The sequence below is a fragment of the Crocodylus siamensis genome, chromosome 1, assembly GCF_052110815.1.
Source record: "Crocodylus siamensis isolate JL-2025a chromosome 1, ASM5211081v1, whole genome shotgun sequence".
In the NCBI taxonomy this organism is placed as follows: Eukaryota; Metazoa; Chordata; order Crocodylia; family Crocodylidae; genus Crocodylus; species Crocodylus siamensis.
In genome coordinates this window covers 220,350,262-220,367,744 of record NC_143395.1, presented here as the reverse complement: position 1 = coordinate 220,367,744, position 17,483 = coordinate 220,350,262, and the positions used below count along the sequence as shown (strand labels likewise).

Genomic DNA, 17,483 nt, shown 5'->3' with positions numbered 1-17,483 from the left:
CCGAGCAGTTCCCTGTGTTGTGCAGCAGCGGCAGCAGCTGCCCCACCTTGAAGCTCTGCACATGGGCTGGGGCTGGGGCCCTCCAGCGTATGAGGGTAGGAGCATAGCATGCTGCCCATGTGGGAGTGGGCAGGGCGCAGTGGGCACCTACCCACAGGCCAGATGAAATTGCCTGACTGACCAGATATGGCCCACAGGCTGTATTTGGCTCATCCCTGTCTTGAGGGCTGGGCTTGGTGTTGTATTTGTACAAGGGTATTCAGAAATGATTGACTCCAGCCACAAGTATGGGAAAAAGTTCTGCCAGGCTGTCAAGCATGGAATATACTGTGAATGAAAAGTAAAGCTATGCGTTTAGTGCCATTCGCAGATTCAATAAAAAGTAACTTTAGGTTCTCATGTGCCCATTCAGCACATTCACAAGTCACATCTCTTCCCCCCTTTTCAAACAAACACAACACAATGCACAGACTACAAGCTTCTCAGGCAGCTTGTGTTTCCTTTCCAGTGAACAGCTGGAAAAGGTATAGGATACAAAAACATGATGAATGTATAGCCCCTACAAACACTAGTAGCCAAAAGATTTGGATCTTGAGAACATGGTGAGGGGTGTGGGGTGTGGGAAGGCCAGGAGTGGGCCTCTACATCAAGAAACTATATTCAGGTAATCACTTGAATAATTAATGAACATTAACATTTTAGCTGGATCCCTATGTACCATTATTAATAATTAGCACTGTTAAATATGGAGTCCAATGGATAATACAATGAAGACTGTATATTGCAAAACTGTACATTTGAAAAACTAGTATTCTTTAAATTTAATATGTTCCATATTAAGGCTTCTGTGTAATGGCTTGTAATTCTATGCATTTAAAAAAACCCAAAGGTCACTCTCTGTCTCTGTCTCTGGCTTTGAACTCTACTGGAGCTTTCTATAAAATCAGGCCAACACTTCTGAAGTTTGCTGCTTAAGGCTGGGTTCTTAAATCCATATTCAGGCACTTAAAATAAAAAGCCGGACTTTCAGTGGTGCTGATCACTCACATCTCCCATCGACTTCTGCAAATACTCTTCACTTCTGGAAATCAGGCCATTCATTTATTATCATTTATCAAAACTAAGCACACTTCCAGATGGCCTAAAGATGGATTAGAAACCTAACTGGAGCCATCTAACATTGAAAATGTTAGTCTTGTTTTACACTTCAGTGTATAAGTCCAGGATAACTAGCTCCAAACAACATTCTTCCAAAGAGGTCAAAATTTACTGCAGGCATGTTTTCATGTACTAGAGAAGAACTGAAATATCACCCCAGAATTCTGTCCTTAATTTATTAGCTGCAGTAGAGACAGTGTTATAAATAAACCTCAAACACTCAGAAATTAGTGTATGAAAAGTGCAAGGATGTTTTTCCCTGTTGATGGGAAAATTCCATTCAGCTAGGGAAAAGTGAATAACGCTGATCCTGCTCTTGTATGGAATCTGCAAATGAAAATGAAGATGAAGATGATGAAAACTTTGGGTTATCATGTGTAGACAAGAGGCTGTGTATATAGAGCCAATTGCAGGATCATGTCTCAAATGACTACAGAGAGGTTGAAACTGAGTGTACATCAAATGTGGTCAAACTCACAAAGTTAACAAACTGTAATGATGGAGGATTTTTTCTCACCTAATCTCTTTCAGTTACACTTAAATTAATTGCCTGAATCATATCTATAGCATAGGCACATTTCTTCAACAAGATTTTGATTTTCAAACCAATTTTCTTCTACTTATTTTAATATAAGAGAAGACATACAATGGAAACATTCTGGCAAGAGATTATGAATATAGCATTAGATCTTTACAGGCAATACTATCTTCATTAATAAAAAGACTTTTTTTTGTTTACTTACCTTATTGCTGTATCCTTGCTTTTTATGTTTAGCTCCTACAGAATAGAGTACAGGAATCAAATCTGGAGGACAGTCGGCAAAATATTCTGTGCAGGTAACTGGTGACTCATGAATGTCAATAGGATAAGGATTTTCAAAGATTGGAAAACTAATTGAGGAAGACAATTTATTAGTACCACTCTGACATGCCAAGTAGTATTAGAAAAAACAATCTTTACATTAAATAATAAAAAATAATCTAAATTGTAACCATTGCCATTCATAACAGATGACATTTTCCTTATTTTCATATTTGCTTTGAAATATATTTATCGTCTTTATTTTAAAGAATTACAGTCACTCAGTGACTGGTACCAGGGCAGCAATCTGTTTTCTTATTAATACTTACTTATATATGAAGAGCTGCACTAGAATTAATGGGATCATTTAGGTGAGTAAGGGCTCACAAGAACAGGTTCTAATTTTTCTTCTAAAAAGCAGAGAATATAGGTAGTATGTATAGCTGTACATATATGCAAGCCCTTTGAAACACTGCAGAAGTGTCTGAAACACTTTACAATAGTACTTCTTTAAATGAGGCACTATTTTGAATCATTTCACTTTTGGGGTGCAGGCAGAAATGACATTTTTTCATGTGATCTGGCCCCTGAAAGTGCTCTACAGCTATGACCTTACACACAGAGCACTTCTAAAATAGCCGATTGGGCAAAAAAAAACCCTTGTCAAATCAGGTAACAGGTTAAAGCACTCTGCTTTAGAGTTTCTTATGGAACTTCTTTTCCCTTGAGGGTTAATTTTTCACACAGGGGTAGGGCTGGGCTGGTGCAAGCAGCAGCCAACCCCACTCCTGGGGCTGTCAGTGAAAAGGGAGAGAAGGGAGCAGCAGCAGCTGCTGGGCTGCTATCCAGGCCTGAGCTGGAGCAGGGGGTGGTGGAATGGAGCCCCTCACCTCACAGTCCCTGTCAGCTACCCTGGCTGCGGTGTTGGGGGGGAGCCAAGACAGACCTCCGAGGTGAGAAGGCTCTGCTCTACCGAGCCCCCTCTCCCCCCTCCAGCTCTGGCCAGGCCTCTTGAGAGTGGCAGCAGCAGCTGCCAGGCAAGCCTGGCTTGAACTGTGGAGGTGAAAGGGGGTGGAATGGAGCCCCTTGCCTCAGGGGCTCAGCCTGACTCCCCCAAAATACCCCACCCAGGGTCAGGACAGACATAGCAGCCCTGCAGCTACTGCTGCTCCTTTCCCCACCTCTCCGTTGACAGCCGTGGAGCTGGGAGGGAGGGGCAGGGCTGGGGAGAGGGGTAGTCCAGCAGCCTCCTCATAGGTTGCTGGAGTACCCATGCCTATTGGCCAGGAGGGCCAGTACAGGCAGGCTCAATCCTGCTCCTCCCCCCGGCTCCTCCCGATTCAGCAGGTGACCATCTGTTGGATCAGGAGGTCACTACAAACTCATTCCACTTTATGTAAAGTGCCATGAATTAGAGTGGAGCTGGAGTTGGGTATACTACTCTCACCTTCCCTGCCAGATCCCTGGCGCCCCTACTGATGCTGGAACCGGGCTCTCCAACTTTAATCTCCTCTACCCCTCCCCTACACTCTTGGCTTTCCCCTCCTTTTTACCTCCCACTCCTGTGAGTGGAGGAGCTTAGGGGAGCTAAGAGTAAAGCCATAGGTCACCACAGCCTGCTCTGGAGTCCACTGGTGGGCAGCAGAGAAGCCTTCAGCATTTTGAAACTTTCCACCCAGGAACAGCACAGAGACATACATATATCCCCTAGCTTAAGCTTTTTCTTTTTGAAACATTTCTGAGTGGGTTTCACTTGGAAATGTTTGAACTGTTACATCTGTCTACACTCATAAATGGACTTCTATGCCTTATATTAAGCATAAATGTGCTTAAGTGATTTCCTGAATTAGGTATCAAATATAATTTAGTTATCAAAAGATATTCACAATGTTGGTTAGTAACAATCACAGAAGTCTAAGAAAGCAGGGCTGGAAGGGATCTCAGAGGTCATTTAGTCCAACTTCCTGCTCGGTGCAGGATCATCCTCATCTAAACCAACTCAGACAAGAGTTTTCTAACCTGTTTTTAATTTTTTTTTCAAGGATGGAGTTTCCACAAATTCTCTAGGTAGCCTGTGCCAATGCTTAATCATTCTTATAGTGAGAACATTCTACCTAATATTTAACCTAAATTTCCCTTGCTACACTATAAGAACCTTGCTTCAGGATGCCAGGGCTTCCCACCCTTTTTTGTTTTTGCAGCTCTTTTTCCCCCCTCCCTCAGTTCACTGTTGATTTTACACTTTTTTGTGGTCCCTGAGCTTTTCCGCAAAGACTGACCAAATCCGCAGTTTCTGCAGAAATTGCAAAACCATGCATTTTGCAGGTCCCTATTCATAGGCTGTAGCCTACAAAAGTAGCCTACAAAAGTTCATGCATATCTGAACAAATTAGTCTATAACAGGGGTCAGCAACATTTTTGGACAGAGTACCCAAAACGCATGCAACCTCAACTGGTAAGATGTTGGCATGCCAGGGGTGGATGGTGGGGGAGTAACAAAGGGTTCAATCCTTGTTGTGGCAGTACAGCCCCAGCCTCTTCCTCACTGTCTGCCCTGATGCACTCATACCAAGGAACATGCCTTCAGTGTCACACACTGGCATGCATGCCGGGGGTTGCCTACCCCTGGTATACAAGGTGCCACACTGCCCTGCATTCTGCCTATCTTCAGACTAATGGCTAACTACCTCCCTCCACTCTTCAGGTATTTGTAGTCTGTTACTAAATCATAGCCTCTCAGTTTTTCCTTCTCCAGACTAATCCAAGACTAATTGCAGTTCTTCGTAAAAACTTTTTCCATACCTCTAATACTTTTTGTTGCTATCTACTAGCCTTTCTAATTTGTCCACATCTTTATTGAAGTTTGGTGTCCAAAACTGAACACAGTACTTTAGGAAAGGCATTATCAGTGCTGAATAAAGTGGGAGGATCACTTCCCTTGACTTGCAAGTGACATTCTTATCAGGACAGCCAAGTGTGCTATTGGCATTTTTTGCAACAAGAGCATGCTGTTGGTTCATATTCAGCTTATGATCCACTATAACCCTGGGTCCTTTTCTGCAGTACTGTAGCCAGTCATTCCTCAGTCTGTATTTGTGCATCCAGTTATTCTCTCTTTGCACTAAGATTTTGAAATTCTTCTTACTGAATTTAATTTAACTGATTTTGGACTATTTCTCCAGTTTATTAAGCCCATTTTGAATCTAATACTAACTTGCAGTGTCTGCAACTCCACTGAATTTGATATCTTCAAGTTCTACTGGGGTCTAATTCTACAGGAACGTAAGTTTTCATTTTTATTCATATCAAAGCTGCAACATGAACTTCCCCTGAAGTACATTTGCATAACTTTTCACCAATATTTTACACTATGTCCATTTGTTATTTTCCTTTTTAAACCCATATTAAATCCAGGTGATGCCCCAGAACCATTTATTATATGCTATATGTACAAAGACAAGAAGACAAATACACATACACTAGCATCATGAGATATTGTTGTTGAATAGACATGTTAATGTTCACTGGAAAGGGGAAGAGAATGATTATTACAACTCCAGGATGGAATGCACCGAAGACATTAATAATGGATCATTTGGGGGTATCTATCATGTTTGGACACAAGCTTTATATAATAATAATTCTTTTTGTTTTGGTTTCCCAATCTATTTCATAGATTTCATAGACATCAGGGCTGGAAGGGACCTCGGGAGATCATTGAGTCCAGCCCCCTGCTGGATATAAAAATTAACTCAGATAAAACAAGAAATCCCACTGGCCTAAATTATCTTGGAGTAAAATTGTTTCCAGTGAATGTGAATTAAAAAAAAAAAAGTAAGAATACACCTTTTTCTGGAAAGTCCAAACAGGTTTAAATACAACTTTCTGGATATTTATGTATTAAAAATAGTTTCAAGCAGACTTTGTACTCACTTGCTTTGTGTCAGGTCAACAACAATGAGATCTTTTTCCAGTAACACAACTACAGCATAAGGGTCTTGAAATTCTAGAAGTAAGAAATGAAGCATAACATTCATAAAACACAATTTTTCCACCAGACATTTTAATTAAATTAACCAAATCATGTAATCCTTTTACTGAACAATTACTATTTGTTAAATAAGAGTTTTGAAAAAGAAGCCTGAACAACTAGAAAACTTATCTGCAAACTGGAAAGTATGACCTTTAATTAGAGTCAGACACTAATGGGAAAGGACCATGATGACAAGTGGCTTTGGGAAGGTATTTGTTAAAAACACACTGGGACAGAAACAGCATGATAAATTACAGCATGCTAACATGGTATTGATTGGACAGGAAAGGAGTACAGAAGAGGTTCTCTTTGATGTCTTAGGCAACCGTATGTTAACCCATCATTAAATCCAGTTATCAGTGGAATGGGTAGTGATGTTTTGCTATGGACAGAGATTATCCAAAGCGTTATTCTTTGCAGCTGATTCAGCTTATTTGATAATGCATAGTGCACCCATTCCCAATGGTGTATCCCTCAGACCTCAGAAAAAAAGAGATTCACTAGGTCCACTATTTAAAATGTGAAAATGGAGCATGAATGAGGAAACAATGTTAATAGCGGTACACAGTAGAGATGGAAGGTAAAGAAAGAGGTGCTGCTGTGCTGCAGGTAGAGCTGGACAAAGACAGACTGTGTGGAGCTGAAAAAGACATGTCAAAGATTTAGGTTTGCTCCTCCATTCCTAACATACCAAGGTGCTCTTACAGGAGCAGACTCTGGTCTTTCAACCACTTTCAAACCACTTCCTTTAGCAAAAGCTCATTTTAATGTATGTTACCTATCATTCTGGAATTCAGATTCCGGAATTCTAAATTAGAAATTTATTTACAGGTGTTGAGTTAAAAATCATGGAAAGCTTTAAAGGAGAGGAAAAAAAGTGTTTCAGCACAGGGGGGGAAAACTATTTATACCTATTCCCTATTATTATTTCTTATCTTTTTGCTGGGAAATATTTTTCATAGTTAAAGGATACTTGGCCTAAAATTTTTTCTACAGCTATTAGGCCTGTGCTAATAGGGAAATATTTGATTCGGATTTGGATTTAGCTGATTCAGAGGACAGTGATTTGATTTAGAGATTTGGATCACTGTCCTGAATCGATTTGGCCGAATCCATTCTGGAAGATTCAGCACTGATTTGGAGAGCTTCGGATCAGCCAGGGAGAGGCAGGCACAGCTGAGTGGCTGCAGGTTCTCCTGCAGCTCCTCTGGCTCTGCCTGCCTTTCCCCAGGTGGGGGAAGCCGTGGGAGAAGCCCCCATGGCTGTCCTGCCCAGCTCTGTCTCCTGCCCCGCCCCAGCCTAGTCCTGGCACCTTAAAAAAAGAAAAGAAAAAAACCCGCACTCACTGGCTCTGGGAGTGGTGACTGGGGCCTCTGGGCACTTGTGGCAGAGCCCCCCTGCGAAGCGCAGGGTGATGGAGATCAAGCTCCCCTCCTCCCACCTGCACCTGTACAGCAGCTGTGCAGGGGCAGTGTGGTTCAGCAGGGTGCCGCGTGCTGTCTGGGATCTGGGGCCGCTGGGGCCGAGCGCTGCCAGGCTCCACCTGACATGTGGAGCCAACTGAGCTCCCAGACAGTGCAGAGCACCCTCCTGAGCTGCGCTGCACTTGTGCCATGGGGCAACTGCTGTGTGTGCCAGGTTGCGGGGGGTGATTCCCACTGTCTCCCGCTGCCCCACGCTGCACAGGGAGGCTCTGCCACAAGTGCCCAGACACCTCAATCGCCACTGCCAGACCCAGTGAGTGCAGGGCTTTTTTCTTTTTTTTAAGGTGCCAAGAGGCTAGAGCCGGGTGGGGGATGGGGCCAGGCAGGGCAGCCATGGGGGCTTCTCCCACAGCTCCTCCAGTTGTGCCTGCCTCTGCCCTGGCAGGGGAATCCGCATGAGCTATGCTCTGCTGCTGCTTGCCCAGCAGGCATGGGGGGTGCAATCCAGGCATGGCTTGCTCCAGGCGGCAGCAGGGCATAGCCCACATTCCCAGCGCTGCCACTGCATGCCACCTGGTGCAGGAGGAACAGGATACGGGCGCAGCAGCCCTGGCAGAGGGGGGCTATGCCCTGCTGCTGCTTGCTCCCTTCTGCCTGGAGTGAGCCATGCCCGTATCCTACCCCAGCCGGGCAAGCAGCAGCAAGGCAGAGCTGCCACTCCCAGCGCTGCCGCGCCCCCATCCCGCCTGAGTAACATGTTCCCACCCTGGCTGGGCAGCTTGTCCCAGCCCCAAACCTGCCCTCCCCTTCCCTCTCCCCTCTCCCAACTGCAACAGACTTACCAGATGGAGGAAGCTATCAGCTTCCTGTTTAGTCTATAGCTGAATCTCTAAATTGGCCAAATCTTTTCAGAAGCTTTTCCAAATTGATTCAGATGCTTCGAATCGATTCAGAGCTTTTAACTGGTCTCCCAATTCAATTCGGATTTGGAGATTTGGTCCCTAAATTGGGCAAAATCTCCTCTGAATTGAATCAGCTACCAAAGCTTCGCACAGCCCCAATAGCTACGTAAATGTTGCAATACTGTTTCAAATCTACTCTGTTCAGTTAAGATGCCACTAAATATGCAATTATTACTGTGTTTAGGTGCACTGTGCACAAGTGATGGGTTTAAGCACAAGCCTAAATACTTCCCTGAACTAGGAACTTAAGCCTAAAGAAATGTGCCAGAGTTGTAGCCATGAGAATTAACTTCTCTACTTATTTTTGAGCAATGGCAAAGTAAGTTTTTGATTCATCATTATGCTGCAACTTCAGTTTGGAGGGAACAGTACACAGCATAAGAGAGAGTTCAGTCACTGTAACCCATTCTTCATCTCTCTGTTGAAACAGCAAACAAACATTCAAACTGCTGTCAGCTCTGATGCTGTTTTCTGTGACGTAGACAGGTGTTGGTTGACAACTAAGATTCCCAACTCATTTAATACACTGACTGAACACCAAATTCAGGCCACTGTATTTACATTTTTAATAACGAAATCTTTCTTCCTTGACAAATTTGTACTATTTTTGTTTCAAACACTCACCATTTGGGTACGGTGTTTCACAAAGAGTTAAAAATTCAACTATAGGATGATCCATTTCAAGCACTGTAATTGCTTTTCCATGCATGATGGTTAAACTTGGTCTTCGGCAAGCTTTGTCATAAGACAGTCCACCAGAAAAGATTATAAATGGTTCACTGTATTAAAAACAAAAAGCAATAATAAATGATATAATCTAACACTTCTATAATGCCTGTAAATCCTAAACGCTTTTCAAATTAAAAAATGAAATTATAAATAGTTAATCTGATTGGGCTTTACCTTTAAAACCATTAATATTCATGAATATTAAGAAGGTTTTATATTGTGTGTGTGGAAATATTTGTAGCATTTTAAGATAGTTGTGCATTTGTTTTTCCTTTGATAAGATATAAAGTTTTGGAATTAAGGTTAGAGTTATTATTTTCATATTGCTAGTGCTTTATGTTAAAAGAGTCAGCATTCTGACAGACTTGTAGTACTCAGAAATAAGGAGATTTATACAAATTGACCTATATATTAAAAAGGACTTAAAATTCACATGGCCAAAACATCCTGTGACAGATTATGGTTTTGTTTTAACATTTCCTATTTAAATGTGCTCACGTTATAAGGTTGCATGTCTCTGTATCCCTGACTAGTTTGTACAATGGAAAAAAGGGGTTAATTGTGCAACTGGAGCTGTGGAGTTCTACCTAACCAGACATATGTGCTTGTCTGAAGTAGAAGGCAGGGTAGATCTGCACCTTACAGACCAGGCGCAGGTAATTATTTCAGCTGGAGGGCCACTTAATGAGCTTTGGTGAGGTGTTGAGGGCTGCAACGGTAGCCCTACCCTTTGACAGGTGCCCTGCCCCCCAGTCGCCATCTTGGGACCAGAAGTTCCGTCCCCTAACCTCTGACCTTTGCCACCAGAAGTCCCTCCCCTTGCCTCCCAGAAGTACTCCTTGGGGGTTGGGGTGGGCAGGAATGGGGGGCTGGCATTTTGGAACTGGAAAAAAACAAATCATATACTAAAAGTCAAATAAGTACTATAACATATTTTAATTTTATTTCAAAAATTATTTTTGTCCTGATCTGTATGTGTTTGCATAGCATATACAGAAGTGATTGCATAACAGCTCAAAAATAAAGTCTTACTCTTGTATAGTGTGTGTGTGTGTCTTGTGAGGAGGTATGGCAGTGTGTGTCGGCAGGGTGGGTATATGTATATGTGGGAGGATTGTGAAGGGATGTGGGCAGTGTATGGGTGCAGGGGTGTGGGTTGTGAGGGAGGGTTGGGGGTATGGGGTAGCAAGAAGCCAGCCTGCCTCTATTGCACTGGGCTCATGTGCAGCTCCTGGGATTTGTGCACCACTGGGGAGAAGCCCCACACGATGGAGCCAGATGCCGTCTCTGCTACATGCTGCCGCATTCACCTGCTAGGACTCTGCTGGAAGTGGCAGGGAGCCCTGCTCCCTGCTTTCTGGTGGAGTCCCAGGAGCTGCACAAGGCAGCAGGGAGCGGAGATGGCAGTTGGATCCATTGTGAAGTGCTTCCCCCCAAGTGGCATGCAAGTCCCAGGAGCTGTTCGTGAACCCTGCGCAATAGAAGCAGACCAGCCTGGCTCCTCTCCTTGTCACCACATGCAGCTCCCAGAACTGGCTGGAGCTGTGCACTACAAGGCGGATGTGCCTGCATGGGTCATAAGTGCCCTAAGGGTCTTCTGCTGCTCCTACTGCTGCCACTGGCCAATACTGATCCAATTCCGATATGCAGCCAGCAGCATGGAGAGTGGCGTCGTGATGGTAAGTCTGGTGTGGGGGAAAGGTGGGGGGGCAGATTGGGGCACTCATGGTGAGGGAGGGAGTGGGGCTGGAGCAGGGACAGGCGCTGCACAGCTGGGGCAGAACGCAGGGTGGAGCCGTGAGCGGCATATCTGGGGGCGCAGGGGAGGGTATGGCGGCTCCCTCCACTGCACACACCCTGGGAGGGCATGGGAAGGATGTGTCCCAAGATGTGCATGTGGAGTGAGGGTGAGCTGCTGCTGTGGGCAGGGTGGCACCGAGCTCTTCCCAGTCGTGGGGGTTGGGCCAGGGCTGTAGTTGGGGCAGGTGGTGGTAGTGCTGGGACGGGAGCTACGATGGGGGGCTGCAGATCCCCCAAAATTCACCATAGCTCCCTTCCCAGCACTGCCACCAACCACCCCAAGCACAACCCCAGTCCAAAACCCCACTGGGAAGAGCTCGGTGCCACCCCAGCCTCAGCCTCCAGCGGCAGCCTGCACTCCCCTGCGCGCAGATCCAGTACCACATGCCCCACCATGAAAAGAATGGAAAGAGCATTTCAGTAAGGTCAGACTTACTGGAATTGAATGTTTTGACCAATGTAATTATTCACCTAAAACTAGTATTTTTTCAAAAACTTCATTTCAAGATAAATTTAGAAATGTTTTGTTTTGTTCCTTTCTGGAATGAAAACTAGATTTTAAATTTTCACCCAGCTTCAACAGACTTCCCTAGGCTGTAGCTTCCCTCACAGAGATTTCTGTAAGAAAAGCCATGTAGCTAAGTGTGTCAGGGGAAGTGAAGAACTGTGGATATAATGTGTCTGCCTGGCTCTACTTAGTGCAGATTTGCTCAGTGCGCACACACATACAGACTCTAGTTCTTTGAAGAGACTTCAATGAAATCCTGGAGCAGGGGGCTGGTACAGGGCAGCAAGTAATGACACGAGAATGACGGTGCTGTGGATGAGGTGGCACCCACCATATTCTACACAGGAAGTGTAAGCACAGTGCATGGGGAAAAGTTTAGTAGACATTACAAAAAAAGGAGCTATTATTACATTAATGTGTGCCACTGCTTCTAAAATTGTGTATTTAACAGGTTTGAAGTGAATTTGGACTTTTATATAAATTCACATAAAGAGAAAAAACACTTCATTTGAAACTAGTTAAACTCACCTAAGAATACCTTCACCCCACAAACTTTGAAAGTAAAGAATTATCCAAAGAAAGTATCCTTCTTTAACGTATCTTAACTGTAAAAAATAACATATCCACCATTTTCAAGGGCAGATGCCACCCTTTTATAAATAATTTCTTTATATTTCTAGTAACACACTAGATGAACGATAACCTCCATGATCACATTATAAAGACAAAATTTTAGCTCCAACACATGCCTTGTAGTCATCCAAACACTGCTATAGTACAGTTATTTTCTGATGGGTGTATTTGAGGTTCATTATAATGCAATTGCTGAGGATTGTGGTGGGTACACGCTGTTGCTGCACATGATAGAAGTGCACTTTTAACAAAGCTGTTCTCAAGAGGAATTTCTTTTTTCAAAAGCCATTCATAGGGATTGGGCTTAGCCCAAGACTGTTTCTGTAGGTGTGTATCTACATGTGAAATTAATGCGATGCAATAAACTCTAAAGCAGTGTGCCTGGGGCCGCTGCAGCAGTTTGAGCCAGGGTGGAGCAGCCTTGGGCTGGCGGTAGGCTCAGGGTGTCAGCCCTGGGCTCTGGGTGGTAGCATCAGGGCTGGCTGGGGCACAAGAGTACTAAAGTGTACAGCTGTGCAGCAGGCATCCCCCTGTACTTTAATGCCCCAGCCAGCCCCTGTCACCATGTACACATGCACTTCATTACTTTGTACTGTCTCCAACAATACTGTCTTATGGCAGAGTTAATTAGTTTACTGTGCCTTAATATCGGTGCACATGTAGACAGCGATGCTTTACTTTGGAGCTAATTAGTCTACTCTTCAGTAAAGCACGCATGTAGATGCAACCCTAGGTGCCTAAACAGGACTTAGATAAACTGAGGCAGCTAAACTCCAAAGGATAATCCAAAAAATGACTAATAGGAATAAAAATCCCATTTAATGAAATTTACTATGTATATTGTACAATGTGCTGTATATTCATTCTTTACAGTGATTTCTTATCATTCCAGTTCCTGTAAATGTATATTCATTCTTTATTGAGTCCTTACCCATTCCAGTTCCAGATTTGTATTTAAAAAAATCAATACATTATTTTAATAAGTTTTAGATAGCATAAATTAGAAAAGTGACTACAGATTACTACATGCAGAGGTTCTCTCTGGTGACTTGGTAACATCCTCAATGTTACAAAGACAGTCTATGGTTCAGATAATATGTGGGGGACAAAATTCAGTTACACTGGGTTCCATCCAGTGATTTAATTATAAAACAATCCTCTGGAGCAAACAGCATCTGTTTATATAATTAAAGTATACCTCATTCACATGAATATTTTGCAGTGCTTTGTAGATGACAATGTGTATGAGTAACCCTATTTTACAAAGAACAATCATATACCATACATAGATTAGACCTAAACTTTTCTACTGGTGAAAAACATACCTGCTTTTACAGGTCTTGTACTCTACTTTAAGAATTGGTTTACAGGACTCAGGTTTTTTTCCATCTCTCTGAATTTTTCCTGTGAAAAGAAAGAAGGTATAAACTCAACTAAATGTTCTAATTACCAGTATGCTGGAAAAAGAAAAGATTATATAGATAGTACAAGAAAGAACTTTAAATGCAAACTGCACGGCAAATGGCACAGTGCTAATAACTATTTTCTCTTTCCTTGTGGTTATTCATTTGTCAAAAAGTAATTAGATTCCTCTTGTTCTTTTACTTGACATACTTTCTTTCTTCTCAGAAAATTACTGAAGTTAAAAGATGTTTGCTGTTTATAAATTTTGTTTCAAATGCACACAGCCCTTATGATAACACATTTCACAAAACCTACAGATTCTGTGAACACTGTATGAGGCACTAGATAGTGGCTCGCAATACCATAGTTTTCACTACTGCATGCACATGTGAGCCAAGCTTAAGGGCATTTAGAAAAAGCATTCACGAAGGCACTCAGAAGGCACAAAAAGAGGCACACAGCCACTAACAAACAACGAATAATCCATTTAACTAATTTGGTCTATTTTTCTGAATTTTATTATCACAAGCAGCTCTTGATTCCCTCAAATTTACTCATTTTTCAGATTGACCTGATTCGATTTATTGGTAAAGATTTTTACTCTCTGGATTGAGTGGGATCAGGGTTTTTTTTGCAAGAGTTCAGTATGCCTACATATGAAACTCAAGGACTATTGGCTAGTTGTGCAAGTCACATGAGAAATTTCTAATTTCAATTGAGAGAAAAATCATTTGTAAAAAGCAGATCTTGCATGTCTAGGATTTTGAAGTTCTCAAAAAGAATGATAAAATAAGCAGAATTAACAGGTTTTAGACAAAGTTAAAATTTCCCTTTTTTCTGAACTACACCAACCTTGCCCAAACAAAACTCCTGGAAACAATTAGACTCCTTTACGATTTATGGGTTGGGATACAGTTAATTTTCTCTTGCCATGTCACTCAAAGTAAATGCATATATCGCCTCAACTGTGACGTCTGACTAAGTTCATCTAACTGTCTATGCAGGGCTGTTGAATGAGTCTTAGAGAACATTTCCATTTCAGTATCAAATAAGGGACTTAGCTTTCTATCTTTCTCTTTAATGTGTGTGAAAGCATCTATCTTACCATGAGGAATTGTTGTCTGGAATGGTCTGCTAGGACTTTTCAGGTTCCACAGCGTCAAGCTGCCATCAGAGTGACTGCACATGAACTGTTTCCCCTCATGGTGCCACGCAACAGAATGAATAGCCTAAAGAAAAGGCAGTGAGAACAGAGAAGAGGAAAACCAACATGAAACATGCAGTTCAAACTAAGAATTTTAATGTATGAGTTTCGGTTAGATTTCATAGACATTAGGGGCTGGAAGGGACGTGAGATCATCAAGTCCAGCCTCTCTGCCATAGGCAAGAAGTCTGCTAGCGTCAAATGATCCCAGTAAGATAAACATCCAGACGCCTTTTGAATGAGTCCAGAGTAGATGCTTGCACCACCTCTGAGGGGCAGTGTGTTCACACGGACTGTAGAGAAGTTTTTTTTTGGTCCAGTCTAAATCAGCCTTCCAGAAGTTTGGGGCCGTTAGACCTTGTTATCCCTTGGGGAACCCTGGTGAACAACTGTCCTCCCAGGTCCTGTGCACCCCCCTTACATACTTGTAGCCTGCCACCAAGTCCCCCCTGAGCCTTCTCTTCTCCAGGCTGAAGAGTCCCAAGTCCCTCAGCCTCTCCTCGTAAGGCTTGCCCCCTTGGCCTTTAATTATATGGGTGGGTGTCCTTTGGACTCTCCCAAGCTTATCCATGTCTCTCCTGAAGTGGGGGGCCCAAAACTGGACATAGTACTCCAGCTGCGGCCTCACTAAGGCTGAGTAAAGTGGGAGGATGACGTCCCTGGTTTTGCTTGAGAAGCATTGGTGGATGCATACCAGAGTTTGGTTTGCTTTGCCAGCCATGGCATCACATTGGTGGCTCATGTTCATCTTGTGGTCAATCAAGACCCTCAAGTCTCTTTCGGCTGTGGTGCTAGTGAACATAGCACCACCAAGCCTATAAGTATGCTGCTTGTTCTTCTTCCCAAGGTGGAGCACCCTGCACTTCTCTACATTGAAGGCCTTCAGGTGTGGTCCGCCCAACTTGCGAGTGAGTCCAGGTTGGCCTGTGTTCTCAGCCTGTCTTCCAGAATGACCGACTTCCCCCATAGTTTGGTGTCGTCCATGAACTTTGCCAGTCTGCATCTGCCCGAATCCAGTTCATTAATGAAGATGTTGAAGAGTACCAGCCCGAGTACTAAGCCTTAAGGAACACTGCTGGTCACCTTGTGCCATGTTGATTTGCTCCTATCAACTAATACTCTTTGGGTCCAACCCCAGAGCCAGTTTCCTAGCCATCAGACTGTGAGATGGTCAAGGCTGCAGCTCCCCAGCTTAACCATGAGGACATCATGGGAGTCTATGTGAAAGGCTTTCTTGAATATCTCCATTTTCAGTAATGTAGAAGCAGTGGGCTGCCCTTTGTTTGCCTATAGCTCACCACCAGAGCTTGTCACCATCCCTTTATAATACTCTCACTGAAACTACTCATAAGATCAGAAATTCAACTATGTACATTAATGTATATGTGTAGTAGCTTTTCCTAGAGAGTGCAGTTGTCCACAGATGCAGAGAATTTTATTTGAAGAGATTTATTAAGATTAAGATTTATTCTACACATACCACAGACAGGTCTGGATTGTGACAGTGGGCATTTACCATAGGCCAAGCTGCCTGAGAAAAACAAGGGATGTGGGTGAACCAGCTCAGAGTTCTTGCTCTCACCCAGCCTCAGACATGGAGAATCCTTTCAGTCTTTCTTCCATAGGCCTTGGGTAGGAAGAAGGAACTCCTTATAAGACTCTCCCACTGAGGGAGTCAGACAGTTCACATGTGTGTATATTGGGGAGAGAGCTTATGTTGTGAGACAGAATGTAAGGGGTGCATAAAAACATGACCTCTGAAATTAAAAGACTTATCTGCAGCAAGCTGCTGAGAAAGGCCTAAGATCGTTGACTTTATTCAAAATATTTCAAATCATATGGTAACCAGCCAAATGTATCCCCGACACACTGCCCAAAAACAAATTTCAAAAACATTGTCTCAAGTAGCAAATGATTTTCTATTATGGCACAAAGAATGACCAAGATGGACAACACCATAAAACTGTCCAACCCAGCTATCATTCAAAATATTCAGAATCAATACTGCCTAAGTACAACTATTTGAATTGTTACTAATCCCTATAGAGTTGCACTCCATTTGCAGAGTATCCAAGGACAGTAAAAAATACAAAGCTCAGGCAGACCTTTAAGGAAAAGAGAATTGGTGGGCTTTAACTGGGGATTTCTATCCAGCGCAAAACAGCATGGTGCTCTACTTGATATATGTGCATGAGCTCCCAAAGCAGAGGTACTGCAGCCACATTAGTGTGCTGCTGTGTGTCTGCCAATAAGTGCTCCTGAGCAGCAGAATTTACTGGTATATACACTGCACTGCACCATGTGGCCACGCAGCTTCCGGTTTGGGAGTGCATGTATAGAACAGGCCTGGTTTATTTCAACATAGCTGCAGCATATCTCAGCATGGCACTCCCTTATGTTGTATGAATGTAGTCATCAGCTTCAAAGGTTAAACGTGTGCTCAAGACCTTTCCTAAATAAGAATCCTTCCCTAAGTATGGGCCCATGTGAGAAACAATTGTGCAGTTGCAGGAGGAAAGGAAGGAGGAGGAAAAGTCAGGAGTAAATATAAAGGAAAAGAGAACAACATAGTGGGACCAAATTCAAAGAAGGAAAGCGAAGACCAAAAAGAACAGGGTTGATGGAGTTATTTGGGACAAACTATGATTGGTGAGACAGGTATCTGGCTGGGAGGATTCGTCATTGAGTTGTGTGATAGACAAGATCTATTGCATGGACCACTTGCACTTGTTGTAGGCTTCACTGGAGCACTGATCAATATATATATACTGCTCATACAATGGCTTTGCTAAAGCATCAGTTAGAGAATGCTAGACCATCAAACCT

At 43.2% G+C, this 17,483-nt stretch overlaps 1 protein-coding gene across 5 annotated transcripts in view; it reads right to left on the bottom strand.

Moving 5' to 3' along the window:
* STXBP5L (syntaxin binding protein 5L) overlaps positions 1-17,483 on the bottom strand; it is a 389,375-nt gene that overhangs the window by 154,461 nt on the left and 217,431 nt on the right. For all 5 annotated transcript variants that reach the window (XM_090057223.1, XM_090057239.1, XM_090057229.1 and 2 more), the window contains exons 8-12: positions 14,559-14,682; positions 13,375-13,453; positions 9,004-9,158; positions 5,894-5,966; positions 1,902-2,049 (exon numbers count right to left, since the gene is read on the bottom strand). In XM_090057223.1, the coding sequence (XP_089913349.1) occupies positions 1,902-2,049; positions 5,894-5,966; positions 9,004-9,158; positions 13,375-13,453; positions 14,559-14,682 (579 nt within the window). The remainder of the gene's footprint in view (positions 1-1,901; positions 2,050-5,893; positions 5,967-9,003; positions 9,159-13,374; positions 13,454-14,558; positions 14,683-17,483) is intronic.